The sequence below is a fragment of the Eurosta solidaginis genome, chromosome 3 (assembly GCF_040869045.1).
Source record: "Eurosta solidaginis isolate ZX-2024a chromosome 3, ASM4086904v1, whole genome shotgun sequence".
NCBI classification, from domain to species: Eukaryota; Metazoa; Arthropoda; class Insecta; order Diptera; family Tephritidae; genus Eurosta; species Eurosta solidaginis.
Genome location: NC_090321.1, coordinates 264,907,629 through 264,923,365, shown reverse-complemented (window position 1 = coordinate 264,923,365; position 15,737 = coordinate 264,907,629). Strand labels below are relative to the sequence as shown.

The 15,737-nt window shown below is 34.4% G+C and overlaps 1 protein-coding gene across 2 annotated transcripts in view; it reads left to right on the top strand.

The window, feature by feature from the left end:
- Vha44 (V-type proton ATPase subunit Vha44) overlaps positions 1-14,488 on the top strand; it is a 166,326-nt gene extending 151,838 nt beyond the window's left edge. For both annotated transcript variants that reach the window (XM_067776292.1, XM_067776291.1), the window contains 6 exons: positions 749-935; positions 4,972-5,070; positions 5,143-5,398; positions 5,477-5,574; positions 7,385-7,526; positions 7,599-14,488. In XM_067776292.1, the coding sequence (XP_067632393.1) occupies positions 749-935; positions 4,972-5,070; positions 5,143-5,398; positions 5,477-5,574; positions 7,385-7,526; positions 7,599-7,697 (881 nt within the window). In that variant the 3' untranslated portion in view covers positions 7,698-14,488. The remainder of the gene's footprint in view (positions 1-748; positions 936-4,971; positions 5,071-5,142; positions 5,399-5,476; positions 5,575-7,384; positions 7,527-7,598) is intronic.
- The last annotated feature ends 1,249 nt before the right edge of the window (positions 14,489-15,737 follow it).

The window sequence follows — 15,737 nt, the reverse complement described above, 5'->3', positions numbered from 1 at the left end:
AGATTTACAAGCTATAATTGAAACAGCTATCGCCCTGAAATCACATGATTTAAATTTTTCCCAAATCATATATATTATTTCTAATTGCTGCTTTTATGTACGGGTCCCTTTTTCGCTCTTATTTGGAATCCAAATCTATAAATAAAGTTTTGGTTGTAAAGATGGAGATTTGGGCTATTAGCGAGCTTTGGGCAATTTTGGTCGTAGTGCTTTTGTTTAGCTATATTTTATTAAAATAATTTGTTAAAAATAAATGATTGTGAGCACACAAAGAAATCTATTTGTACTATGGCACTATTGTGAATATTTACACTGCATTACCGGCAGTTGGTCTCATACGCCAGATGGCAGCGCAAGCTGTAAGTTGTAATTGATTGATAGAACAGCTGATTTCTGTTGATATTAGATAAGATACTTTTAGATTGGTTGCGCAAGATGCGCACGGGTACGGCTCGTTATCCAATAAATTAAAAAAAAAAATTATTATTTATTAACAAAAACTTTCCGCTAGCGCTTGTCGTAAAATTTTCTACAATTATTTAATTTCCTTAATTTCTTTTTACATTCAAATACATTTAACTTTAAATATTTAAACATCTCTGAGTTTAAGTACAATTTATGTTATTCACATGAAATTTTACTAATCGTATTTTATATTTTTTTCATCACTCACACTCTTCGTCATATTTTATGTGCATTTGGCACGTCTACGTCGTCATTATCATTAACAATGATAAACCATCTATAGCCGATTTATCTTTGTATATTACCCGCTTTCAATGGGACATGGCTAAGTACCCGATTAAGCAGTCTTTGCGCAATATTGCCGATATTATTTCGAAACAAATTGGGCAAATCGATGCCGATCTGAAGACCAAGTCAACGGCATACAACAGTCTTAAGGGTAATTTGCAAAATTTGGAGAAGAAGCAAACGTAAGTTTTTAATAATATGCATACATATTTTAGAAAAAATATTATTTAAGGTAGTTTTTTAAAAACATGGGAACGTCAAATATAGCTCTACAATTTTAACTATCAACAATCCTAAGTTCTTTTCAAATCGCTTGAAACAAGCTAAAGCATACGTGAATTTTCGTAGCTTCAGCTTAAACAAGAAACCATGTATCCGAACATATATTCAGCCAGTGTGTGGAAAGTTTGTACAGGTTCCCAAAATTTATTTGCTCTGAAAAGAGGGCCAGTACAGTCTTTCACAATATATATAGTTTTAGTTATCTCAGAGTGAATTAGACAGGCACAAAAAGTTGAAAATAGGAAACAAAATAGAAAATGAAACTCATACAGAAAATTCACAATACAACGTAGAAACTAAACTAGAAACAAAAAAAACATAAGGAAACAGAAACTGTGGCAGAAAAGTCTACGAATTTTGACAACCGAGTCATAAAGAGAAACCCAGAATCAGAAACAATTTCATAAAGAAAACAATATAAACCGAAACAAGGAAAGCTTAAACTTGTTAGGGGGGAAACAAAAACCTAAAATCAATAAAAACATAACAGGAGAAAAGTAAACAAAAACGGAAAAGTGGAACGTAAAACAAGGTACAGAAATCGCAAAAAAGAAACATTAAGCAAGACATAAAAGTAGACGAATGAACAAAAAATAGAATAAAGAAAACTGGGAATAAAATAAAGAGAAAAGAAGAATCAAAAACGAAAAGAGCCAAAAACATAATCATAAGAGAGGAACGAACACAAAACGTGAAACAGAATTACAAACAAAGAATAAATAAGGGCATGCTTACGTATGTATATAATCATAATTAAGAAAGAAACATAGAGTTCTAGCAGAAAACATAAAAGTAGAAACCGAAAAGCAGAAATGAAAAGCAGGTACTGATATAGAAAGAAAAATAAAGGTACAAACAACGTTAAGTGAAAAAATAAATAAGAAAACGTAAGCAAGAAACCAAAAAGCAACCATAAAAATAGCAAAAGAAATGTAAGGGGGGTAAAAAAGGGAAAAGAGTAATGAATCCGTAAGCGGAAATCAAAAATTTTATTTCTGTCGAAAGTTATTTACAAAAAATCGAAAAATGGCCCCGAGATGGTCCTAAATATGATTCCCGATCCACAGCCTTTTGCACACAAGACCTTTATGCGTTTGCGGCCTTCGGTCGCGATTAAAAAAAACAAAAACCTTGGTGGGTCCAACACAATTTTGGGGATCAAAACTAAATGCGCGCAGAACACCTTTCTGCATTAGTGTGTCTGTGTGTACAACAAATCTGGCGAAAAACAACAACCACATGAAGATTTGAACCGATTTTTTGCTTATATCTTTCGACAGATATAAAATTGTCCGCTTTCGGATTCTTAAAACGGAGGTCGAGACGCGTCTTTTGATAACACCTTTGATAAGTTTTGATAAAAATTAGGTGGTGCATCGTCTTGTAAAACGTTACCAGAAAAAGTAAAAGAAAATTAATCATAAACAAATTATGAATCGAAAATCGGGTCAGAAATTTAACAGATCATAGGTAGATAGATATAGCAACATAAAGGAGGACAAAATTATCTCGAAAGTTAAGCAACGAGAGAAGTATAAGAATTAATCTCTTATTGGTTAAGATCATCGAATTCTTCTTTTCCCACGATATATATTTATGTATTATAGTGGTATCAATTAAATAAATGGCATACCCTATACATACATTCATTGGCTTATACCATGAAGAAATAAGTATTGGGTTGAAAAAAACCAAACAAATTTATAACACACGTACAACAGACAAGCTTGCATCAACAAAACAATAAATCAACCAAATCAAGAAACATACAAAAAAGGTCAAACGGCTAAAATTACTGACTTCTACCTGCCTACAAGTTGACAAGTGCAAGCCAGCCCCGTTTACGAATGAACACGTAAAACACGCATATACATATATATACAATAATTCAATTTGACGAACCTACGAAAAAATATACATAAGTCACACGAAAACAACAGACACTGATGAAGGTGCGACGCCGAAACCGGGTTGTCTCCAAACCAAATTTGACAAAAGGATGACGGGAAATCGTTCCAATATACATCAATTATTTACCCTGTCGGAAAATCAACAAAATGATCTATGATCTGAGTAGATTCGCCCTAAACTCCTCTAATTTGTAAGGCACTTTCGTTTTAATACACAAATTTAAATGATTGTTGGTTCGAAATTGTGAGCTGGTGAGCTAAGGTAGTTGACTTTAAAATTGTATGTCTTCTGATCTATTTTAAAATTGTTTTCAAATTTTGTAGCCATAGTAAAAAAAAACGACCAGCATATCAATAATCATGATTCAATTACTAGAGGTTTGTTCTCCAATGATGACAGATCTTTGACACTCCCAAATTAAAAAATCTGGACGGGTTGCTTTTACGAAGTAGGGAAAACGGGGAATAATTCAATTCCCTTCAGTGAAAATTGTAGTAGAAAAGTAATATTGGTAGTATTTTAGTAGTGATAATAAATTTGTAAATGCCATAAGTTTTTGGGGAAATAATTCCCTTTCAACTAAATATTTCGTGAATTGATAAAGTTATGTTGGTTTGGTCATTCTTTCAGAAATTCTTTTAAGAATGCCGTACGTCAGGATTTTATTCAAAAATGCATTATCTCAAAATTTGTTTCAAAAACTCCCTATCTGAGCATAAGTTCAATGCATTTTGTCATAAGAGGGAGTTAATGAAAAGCTTTTTTTGAGATGAAGCGTTCTTCAATCTAACTCTAATACAGGCATGCTTAACGAACGAAACGATATCATTTCGTTACGATAATCAACGTTAATAAACGAAACGAAGTCATTTCGTTTCGTTTATTAACGTTAAGAACGCCAAATTAACGTTAATTTGACGATCTTAACGTTAATAAACGAAACGAAGTGACTTCGTTTCGTTTATTAACGTTGATTATCGTAACGAAATGATATCGTTTCGTTCGTTAAGCATGCCTGCTCTAATATAGGGGGGTTTTGTGACAAATCCTGAATTGGGAAATTTTTGAAAAATATTTTGAGATAGCACGATTTTGAACAGGCAGCCGACATGGGGTGATACTCTACTCAGCAGCCGCAATGAACTGACAAAAACAAAAATAAAAGAAAATGGCTCATTGCCTTAGAACGTTATATTCCTACCTTGACTTTGGCAGAAGAGTTCAGCTTTTGGGCGGCCCTTCTACACAGTTCGTATTCACCTTTTTATTCTGAAATTTCGGAAAGCTCTTTCCCATTCAGTATTAAGTGGAAGCGTTTCGGATAACCGTTAATTTAGAATATTCGGAATACGTTCATTTGATACTATCTCACGAGGTCCGAATATTCAAAATAAGTATATACATAATATTCCAAATGTAAAACGATTCCACAAATTCTTAAATGGAGACGTGTTTTCCGAACATACGGAATGAATAAGTTAACGTGCTCAATTACTAATGACATTTTTACGCGAATCGGTTTACTAGTCGAGTTTTTGACGTTGAACGATGAAATTTTATTTGGTTTAGGTTTCGTATGTTAATAGGTTTCCGAAAGTGAACGATTCCTTGTCCGTACTTTTCATAAAACCTATGGTCACCCACACTAATAGATCACGGCATAGTTAATAAATTCATCAGAAAATTAAAAAAATGTTCTAGAGAATTATGCAGTTCAGTACTTATCGAGTATTTGTAAACTGATTGCTTCCTATTTCTACTACTAATATTTTTCGAAAATTCTGAAAGAAATAACGCAGTTAACGAATGTCAATTCGATTCGGGAGCAAACAGGCTGCAATTGTCAAAAAATGTGTCTGTCGAGCAAACCTCTTGCGATTGAATCATGATCAATAATAATGACAAAAAATTATTATTTAAGGTGTTGAGTTCATCTCGAATCAACGATCATGTTAATTAAATAGGCCGATAGACAAAAACAATTGTTAATACAAATTTAGTAATATTTATTTCTTCCGCTTACAGCGGCAGCTTGCTTACACGTAATTTGGCCGACTTAGTGAGAAAGGAACACTTCATTCTAGATTCAGAGTATTTGACTACATTGCTAGTGATTGTGCCAAAGTAAGTACCACACTATTTAACGACAAACTTTATTTCTGATCTAAAAAAAATCATTATTTTTTTTCTTAACAGAATTCTGGCTAACGATTGGTTGGCTAACTATGAGAAGATCACTGATATGATCGTACCACGTTCCTCGCAAATGATCACACAAGACACTGATTATTGCTTATTCAATGTGACATTGTTCAAGAAGGTTGTGGAAGAATTCAAATTGCATGCGCGTGAACGTAAATTTATTGTACGTGATTTTGTCTATAATGAAGAGGAATTAGCAGCTGGCAAGAATGAGATAACTAAGCTTATTACTGACAAGAAGAAGCAATTTGTGAGTAAACAAAAGATTATCCATCAAATGACCATTTAAAAACTAAAACCAACTGACGTGCAATTTTTCCCATTTTAGGGTCCATTGGTCAGATGGTTAAAAGTGAACTTCAGCGAAGCTTTCTGTGCTGTAGTGCATGTGAAGGCGCTGCGCGTATTTGTAGAATCCGTTTTGAGGTAATTATTACACAGTAGCCAAACTCGGCTGTCTATTGGACCAAAGCAGTTTTCTTTTAAAGAGTTGAATAGTAAACAAACAAATTATTATCCCGTTTTAGAAGTAGTCGTCTTGAACATAGATATTGGCTTTGGAAGTTCGAAAATGGACCCATCCTAATTATTTTGTCTGTTATTTCCTCTTATTGCGAATGTCGATCGCAGGGAGCAGAATCGACTATTTGCCGATCCAATCTTTTTCATTTAATTTTGTTTTTTGTTCAAAAAATCTATGGACCATTATAAACAGGGTCTCAAGTGATTGATAAGCGCAATACAAAGCTTTATAACTTCAGCGCTTACGCAAGTCACCTACGCGAGGGGGATCCGGTTACAAATATGAATGACACACATTAAGCAGGCGAGGCTCTGGCGACCCCAAGTTCCTCATGGCCTAGAAGGTTTAATGTTGTCAAAATAATCGTTCCCGAGTTGGTTAGCTACTACCTAAATGGTGCTTGTTAACCTGAACGTACTATATCCGGCGAAGGACCATCAAACCTTCATGGAGTGTCTCTATCGTACATATAACAACAACACCATTATAAACAAGTATTTTATTTGAAACCGCTTTCGAAACTTTCTTAAATTTTTTATGTATATTCATATGTACGCTTCGTCTATTATGAAAATAATCGATTATCGCTCAGCGGTCTACTATCTGCTGCGATCGACACTTGCGATAGGGGGGACTGTGTTTAAAAAAACTGAAAATAAAAGTGTGAACTGCTTCTTTTCTTATTTGAACTGTATACATTTTTAAGGCCCACTTGCAGAACGGCAGCTTATTTCTTTAGCTCAGAGTTAATTTAAAAAAATTGGCAAAAATGTATGAGTTTTACGCCTCATGTCAGGTTAACTCAAACTCAAATTTTCGAAAAAATTAAAAATGTCAAATTAAATAACTACTCAAAAACAGTTGGAAATATGGTAATGCAACAAATGGTTTTCCTTCAATTTTGATGCTGAACCCGAATTCGCTATGGAAATTGGCCTACGTGTTCCCGATTCGGCCCTAACTTTTACGGCTTTTAAGGTTAGGGCCGAACTACGACCCTTTAGGCCGGTTCTGATGTCGGATTCGGATTCAGCACATCAGAATACATGAAACGCATTACCAGAACTGCCAACAATTTTTCTTCACTACGCACAGCTGTTTATAGCGCTCAAATTAATAGTTCTACACAAGGAAGTCAGGCGGATCTGGTGATGTGGAACATATATTTCCATGAATTTTGATGTGCTGGGTTCGAATCCACTACCTTATGGCTAGTGGTTCGGATCCAACCGCATAAAATGGAAAAAATCACTAGCGATTGCGCGTTTTTTTTTAGGTTAGGACCAAACTTGGGCCCGCTGGGCCCCCTAACAGCGGACTAGGACTCAGCGCAACAATATGAATGGCAAAACGTATGCCGCATTACCGGATACACCAATTTTTTATGTAGCTGTGAAATTACCAGTTTTACAATTTTTAATTTTTTCGAAGATCTTTAGAAGACATATAATAATTGTTATATAAGATTAAATAGAAAAGAAATAGTGTAGTTCATTGTTTCATGAACATCATAAATAAAAAAAAATGATTAATATGGGTACAATTCAGAACCACGCAAAAATTTGGAATCTAACTTCGAAAAAATAATTTTGTGTTTGCAGATCCTCTCCTCCAATGGCCAAACGAGTATTGTTCATTTATATTTTCACTTAAAATTAATTTGAAATTATAAAAAGTTTTATTAATTGCTTTTTATTATCTAATTTTCACCAGATACGGCTTACCCGTCAATTTCCAAGCCATCCTAATTGAACCGAACAAGAAGAGCGTGAAACGTCTACGTGAATGCCTTAATCAACTGTACGGACATTTGGATGGTGCTTCATCTGGCGGTCAAGGCAATTCTAGTATGGATGTAAGAAATATTTTTGAAATTAATACAAAGTAAAAATGTTGACACTAACTTTCGCTTTCTTTTCACTTGCAGAATGTTGATATACCCGGTTTGGGTTTTGGCCAATCCGAATACTATCCTTATGTTTTTTACAAACTGAACGTAGATATGGTGGAAACAGCAAAAATTTAAACTAAATTTGAGTTAAACGCTCAATACAAATATACAAATTTAGCCCAATCACAAAAAATAACAAAGAGAGAAATACCTTTATAAATATTACTTACATTTAAAAAGAAAGAAAAACAAAACAAAAAAGATAGCAACAAACTATAAATATGTATTCTTTAAAAGCAAACCAAAAAAAAGCAAACAAAAACGTTTATATATTTAAAACAAGCAAAGCTATGAAATAGTATAAAGTAAATATTAAAAAAATTGAAGTCATATGTATGTATGTTGTCAGTTCCACGTACTTTGTTCGGTAAATTAAGTGCATGGCATTAACGAATCGTAGCAATTGCAGCTCGCAAAAAAGCATCAGCGTGCGCCTTGTACTACATACATAGAGTGTAAAATAAAAGAGGTTCATTTAGTTGAAAACCTCGCATATTTTGCGTTTTTAATCAAATTTGATGAAAACAAAATTCTGTTCAATTATGCAAATTTTTTTGTTGGCAAATCTCCATTTGTTTAAATTAAAATTTATATAATTTCATTTACATGCTTTTTTGTTTTTTTTTTTTTTAATAAATTCAAATTATTTTGTAGTAACTATAACTTGCTCAACATATTGTTAATGCAATTTGAATTTGGCTGTATTGGGTTTAAACTCTAAAGTATAATTTTTAATTGTAGTATTGTAGGTTTCTTTGTTTCGTTAGGCAACATTTTTGTGTGGGTCATAAAAGCCAATTCGACAGTATTTTTTTCAATTTGCTCTTTATCTTTCTATCAGTATGTTGTTTGTTAAAGTTTTTTCTATAGAAACACTTTTTGCTGTTAAAAATCAACGAAGTCAATAAATGTATATTTTTGTTTTTTTTTTTTTTTTTTTTTTTTTTTTTGTCATGAAGTTTAGCAATATATGTAGCTAATGAAAGGGCCAAATAGGTTTGATATATCGTCGGTACAATGCCAAAGACACGAATGTGCATATTTGATGTTTTGTAAAAAACGCGTTTCAAACCTTGAAGACATTGTTAAAATAGAGATTTAATTAATAGAGATCTAATTTTGTATATTTCAACCAATATAAGGAAGGTTTACTTTTGTAAACCACTAAGTAATGTTAATTGAAAATTTATATTTTTTAGTTTTTTCAAAAAAATGCGCATTTGTTTTGGCTTTGCAAAATTTGACATATATAATATTTCGTTAAAACAAAAATGGTCCATTCGTGCCTTTGGCATTGTACCGATGATATGTAGTCTGGGTGTTTTCATCTCAAATCGACCAATGGTGGCAAATTAGTAAAATCTCAACTCGATATTGGAAATTTCGGTTATAATTTTTGCATAACCCATAAACTATTCTAGCTGGAACAACAATTCTTAGGCTCATTTCAAAGTAATTACATACTTAATATTTAAGTATTCAGATCGATAAACACGAAATTATCATGTATGTGTGGTTAGGGTGGTTACAAGGTGTATGGTGAATTTTAGTTTTTGTTCTATCTTTCGGGGCACCCTCCAAAAATATGCCAAAAGATCAGAAAATGATTATTGCAAAGTTTCACGCCAATCCGATAATGTTAACACGTGCCTCATTGAGGTCAAAGTTAGGAAAAACAGCGATTTTTGAGAAAAAGTTTTAGTGTTTCGTCAGTAAAATGAAATAATTTATGCCAGGAACTTGACTCGTATACCATTGAATATTGCAATGTCCATAGACGTTTGCATGGAAATTCAAAATTAAGGATATCCACTATGACCTGCTCTGATAAATGCTAAATACTGCTTAAAATAACCGTTTTATAAAAATATTATTAAGATCAATATCAATACAAATAAAATTACCTATCGAATGGTGTACGAGTCAAGTTCCAGGCATAAATAGTTTCACTTTTACTGACGAAACACAAACAATTTTTTCTGACGAAACACAAACAATTTTTTCTTTCCTAACTTTGACCTCAATGAGGCACGTGTTAACATTATCGGATTGGCCTGAAACTTTGTATGTATCATTTTCTAATCTATTGGCATATTTTATGGGGGTGTCCAGCGGAAAATCTAAAATTGATTTCTTGTGGCCACCCTAATGTACATCGCTTTTAGCTGCTGAAAAATACTTTGTTTTCTATTACAATTACATTGATTTCGGTTTTAACTTCGATTTGTGTCTTAGTTCCAATCCTGGTACTTTTATATAGCACAATACTTAACACAAAGTGTTTTTTCTTTCCCTCGTTTCGATGTTATGCGTCTTATTCAGAGAGTAAACTATATTTTACAAACAATTACAATCAACAAATATTGCTGATATTTTTTGAAGACTTTCAATATTCAACGAAATCAATGATATTAAAATACCGGTCGATTTTAGGTGACGTCACTCATCTACATATATTTTAAAAAATTCCAATCAAAATTTTTATTAAATTGAAGTTAAGTAAAACTGCGCGCAATTATGCAGCTATTATTATTTCTTATTAAAAAAAACATGCATACATATTACATAAGAACATTTGCTATGCTACTGTGTTGAGCTATTTTCTAATTCATTAAATTAATTTTTCAAATATTCCAGTCTCGGTGTACGTACTGGCCGGAAAGCAAATTAAAAGGGGCGAAATTCCGTTAAAATAAAAACATAAGAACAGCAATGTTAAATAAACTAATATCTATTCGAGTTACTAAATAAATCAACTGCATACATCACAATATGCGTTTAAAGCTTTAACGGAGCTTAATTTGATAGATAAACAAATTTTTGTTGTCATCTAAGATCTGTTAGAACATTAAGCAGATATTGTGTAACTAGCTTTAAAGTAAATATCAATGCGAAGCTATTGTAAGTCTAGCGTTGTATAATGTAAAGTGTAGTTATATATTTATATCTGTATGTTTAATACGAAAGCAGCTAGCATAAATTGCATGTTTTACTGTTTTGATTTTTGTTTTTAAATAATCATACCATGCAACTGTTGGTTCTTTATTGCTTGCGTTAAACTTAAAATAGCACGATAACAGAATACAAAAAAAAATACAAAAAAAGTTTTCAAATTGCATAGAAATGAAAGTTTTGTTGGTTGCTTTGACTATGAAACAAATTTGAGTTACACCATATAATTGGCTGAGTAGAATATCGCCCTACCGAGGCAAGCTGTCCCCGTATTATGTTATTCGATCACTGAATGAAAACCATTTTCACTAAAACGACAACTATTCAACTGTTTAGGTTAGGTTAGGTGGTAGCTGCCCTGTTAAGGATAGCTCACTTGGACAACACGAAGGTCCGTTGTGATACCACATACACCAAAAATAACGGTGACTTAGATCTAGCTCCGACTGATACTGATCTCAACTTTGGATAAATCCTCGGGAGATTCAAGTGAGTCGTGATCGAAGTACTTTCGCCTAGTTCTGGCAAAAGCTGGGCAATCAAGTATCAAGTGATTTGGTGATTTCACCTCATCATCCTCCATACAGCTGCAGCAGGATGGAGTTTCCAGTATATTGAGACGTACCGCAAGGATACCCATGGGACAGTGCCCTGTCAAAACCCCAATGACCATTGATAAGTGAGCCTTAGTGAACCCAATTATTTCAGCAGACCTCCTGCCATCCACTTTCGGCGAGAAAGATCTTGCTACCCTGCAAGACGTGGTGTCCGCCCATAGTTTGCTGAGCTGACTCGAGGCCCAGATATGAAGGAGCAATCCACAGGTGGCCAGCGGAAACCCGAAATCCCTACAGCCATCTTCATCCGGTTCAGATGTACCGATGCGGGCTAAGAGATTCGCTTTACAGTTACCCGGGATATCACTATGGCCCGGGATCCAGATAATCTTAATTGTAAAATAATTCGATGCAATCGCAAGCGAGGTCAGGCACTCCCAGACAACCCTCGATCGCACTGTAGTTGAGCTTCAGGGCTTTATAGCCGCTTGGCTATCAGAGTAGATGGTAAATTCCCTAACCGTAATAGCGCTGAATAGCATTTCATCCACCGCATCCTTAATCGCAGCAACTTCTGCTGGGAATACACTGCAGGGATCAGCCAACTTAAACTTGCAGCTTACATTTAGCTCTTGACAAAAGACCCCCCCAACCTTTCCGTCCAACTTCGACCCATCCGTGAACATGCAACTGTTTAACTATTTCTAAAAATTGTGATAGGTTTTGGATCTAAGAAGTACTCGTTGCAGCTAGTTCACACATGGCATTAGTCCGACCCATAATTTCAGTGCTATTGTGGTATAAAAAATGCGTTTCGATCACGGATCGTAAATCGTAATACGGGACCTGGTGGAAAAGGTGCTTTATCAGAATTTTGTGCACAAAGATCGTATTTCAATGACAATTAATTACATTGTAGCTTAAATAAGTGCTATCTTTAGACAAATTCTTAAACCACTTGCTAAGATAGGGCGTTTTCGAAATCGTTAACAAGATGGTGTAAAAGCTGATAGAAACGATCATATATCGATCTTATTGCACTAATGTGCTATTTCGAAAACATTTAAATTTAAATTATATCTTTCAGCAGTGGCGTAGTAAAATAATTATTCGGGGGGGTCACAAAATTTAAAATTCAAATTTTGCTAAGTGATGATAAGTACTTGTTGTATGGAATAATGTTATTGGGAGGAAATAGTATTGTATTTATTCAGTGATCCATTTATTGAAAATGTTGTAATAATTAATAGTAAAAAGCAAAATTGCAAATTGATTTTCCTCTGTTTTTGAGCGAATCGGCCAATGACTTCTTCCACTCTGATATCAATATTTCTATTGATACTTAATAGGGCACGTCCATTCAGCCTATCTTCTCCGGTTGAATTCCTTATCAAATTTTTCAAACGCCTCAAAGTTGAAAAACTTCGTTCACTGCTGCCAATGATTACATCTAACGTGGCTCCAATCTTTAAAAACGTGTTGAAAAGTTCTTCATTACAAAGATTGAATGCGTCGATGAATGTCTTTGAGCGATCTTCTGCTCCAACCCAACGTTGTCTCCATAGTAGGACTTCATTTTTCACCATAGATACCGCTGCTCCAGCAAGTGCTGGCCACTGATCCATTATTATTTCGACAGTTTCAGAAACGCGTTCACCTACTTTTTTGACTAATTTATCGGAAATGACATTTTCTATAATGGACAGTGTGTTTTTATGCTTGATGAATCTATTAGACACTGAAGATATGAAGTGATCGAGAAAGGTCGAGAAATTTTATTTTTCAAATACTTTTCAGAACAAAAATGAAATATCCCAAGAAAACAAATATTCAAATGTTCAATATTAATTTTGGGATTTCACGATGCACATCAATTTATATGTACATGAATACCGTTTTTATAAAAATAAAACAAAAATTATGAAACTTTTTGAAATTTCGTTAATAACAACCATTGCCACAATGAATCCTCCAGTCCTCAAAACTGATAACTGAAAGCATTTCTAGAACTTTCGGCGTTTCCAGTCATGAATTTTTTCTAAACTGAAATAAATGGGAGCAAACATTTCTTTGAAGCATATCACAGCATCTAGTCTTTACGTTCATCTTGTTTCACACGATCACTTCAAACGTAGAATTCAAAGTTTCGACGGCATCCTTGAGAATAGCTTCGCGTTTGAAATGTATATCATCTCAAATCAATTTTTTACAAAACTACTAATATTTCGGGAGGGGTTTGTCCAACCCCCACCCGCCCGTTTACTACGGCACTGTCTTTCAGCCAACGATGTATCTATATCTGTTTATGGAATAAATTTCATCGCCAAATTTTATGCAACCACAGCAACTTCTCTTACAAACACATACATAATATATGCATATATATTTATATATACCATTTATTTATGTATAGTTATATATTTATAAACCTCTTTGTGTCCCCCTTACCACCAGATTATTGTTGAGAAAGAGAACGTACAATAATATTTGTAAACTCTAAATCTAAATTAAAATAATTATATATATACAAATGTATATTTTATTGTTAAAAAACAAAAAATGCTAAACATATTCAATTTTCATTATAGGTATATTTTAAATGGTACACATCAAAGTATGTTAACATACAGAATTACACGTAACCACATAGACACATTCTTACTGGGGCTGTGAACTGCATCCGGATTTTTCAACTATTCGGATAAACCGGGTATTCGAATAACCGGATAGCTAAGCAAAAAATCTGACTATCCGGATTCGTAAACGGAAAATCCGGATATCGTATGTCCGGATACTGGGATATAAAAGTTGAATATCCGCATATCAGAATTGAACGAAGCACACATCGAAAAATTATTCACAAAATATGTTTGTAGATTATTAAATTAACGTCAAAAATTAAAAATCTACAATTTTACAAACACCAACAATTTTTTTTGTTATTAATGTTAAACAAACATATGTATATGGTATATCAATTTGTTGCTTTCACTGGATATCCAAAAATACGGCTATAAACCGGATCTTCATAAATCCGGATATCCGGATAGTTTCACAAACTAATATTAACCGGATATCCATGCCGTTCGGATTTTAACCGTGTCAACGGATATCCGGATATTCGAATATGCGGATAGTCCCAGCCCTAATTCTTACATGCATATATAATTTGCAACATGAATACACTATTCTTAATTTTTTTTTGTTTTTGTTTTTTTTTTTGTGAAACAAACAAACTCTTATGTAACTGTACATTATGAGTATTTAAGCAGTCAGTATGTGAAAAGATAGAAATAATAGTAACGAGCTCTTAAACGCCATCCTTGTAAATAATTATACGAAAAAAAGACATTCCAATTTTGTTGTTTTTTCTAATGGAATACCACATTGCTACTGATTAGAAGGTAATAACAATATACATACATACAAGCAAGCAAACCGTAAGGTAAGTTGACGAATAATTTAACTTTTTTGTTGTTAATTCATTTTGGCTTGATAATACCATGTTGTTGTTGTTGTTGCTGTTGTTGTGGCAGTGCTTCGCCCCATCCAATAGGTGCGACCGATGACAAATTGTCATCAATATCCTCTAACGGGAGTCCAAGTAAACTTGCAGTTTCAACAGGGGTGGACCATAATGAGAGGGGTGTTAAAGGCATTGGTTCCACAATTACAATTAAAGAGATGGTTGGTGTCATGTTGGGACACATTGCAAGCAGGGCATACATTTTGTATGTCGGGGTTGATTCTGGATAGGTAAGAGTTTAACCTGTTACAGTATCAAGATCGAAGTTGAGCTAGAGTGACTCGCGTTTCCCTGGGGAGTGTGCGTTCCTCTTGCGCAAGTTTTGGGTACTGTTCTTTGAGTACTGGATTCACCGGGCAATTCCTGACATAAAGGTCCGACGCCTGTTTGTGGAGTTCACTGAAGACCTGCTTGTGTTTTTTTGCTTCATACGGCTGAGTTCTCAGGCGCCGTATTTCCTCATAATGCTTACGGCTCCTTAAGCCCCTGGGCGGTGTTGGCTCATCAATCAGATGTCTGTTGGGATGCCCAGGTTTCTGGGTATACAACAGAAACTGTTTGGTTAGCATCTCATTTCTCATTGATAATACCATAATTGCGTTGTTTGAATTTCTGCACAACGCCCTATTGATTTGTTTTAGAATTAAAGCGAAAGCTGGAAGTAGTTGAGCAATACAAACTTTGTTTATAGCTTTGAGCTCAGAAAAGTTTGCAGATTATGCTTCCAGATATTGCTGCGAGGTTACATTGTATATGTTCAACATCTCCGCTCAACACAAAAGGCCCAGATTCAAGGGGCTGTGTAGCGCAACCAGGTTACCAGCGCTATATATAGCTTCTCCAAACCCAATTGTCAACCTCACCTATCCGTGGCGAATCCTGTTCCACTAACAGACGAGGCTCTGGCGACCCTAAGCTCCTCATGGAACTTGGGGTTGGGGAGGGAGGGTATGGCCTGAAGGTTTAATGTGGCCACATAAATCGTTCCCGAGATGGTCGGGCTAGCACCTTAATGGTGCTGTGGTACCGGGGCGTGCCGGATCTGTATCCGGCAAAGGACGATCACATCGATAACACTCC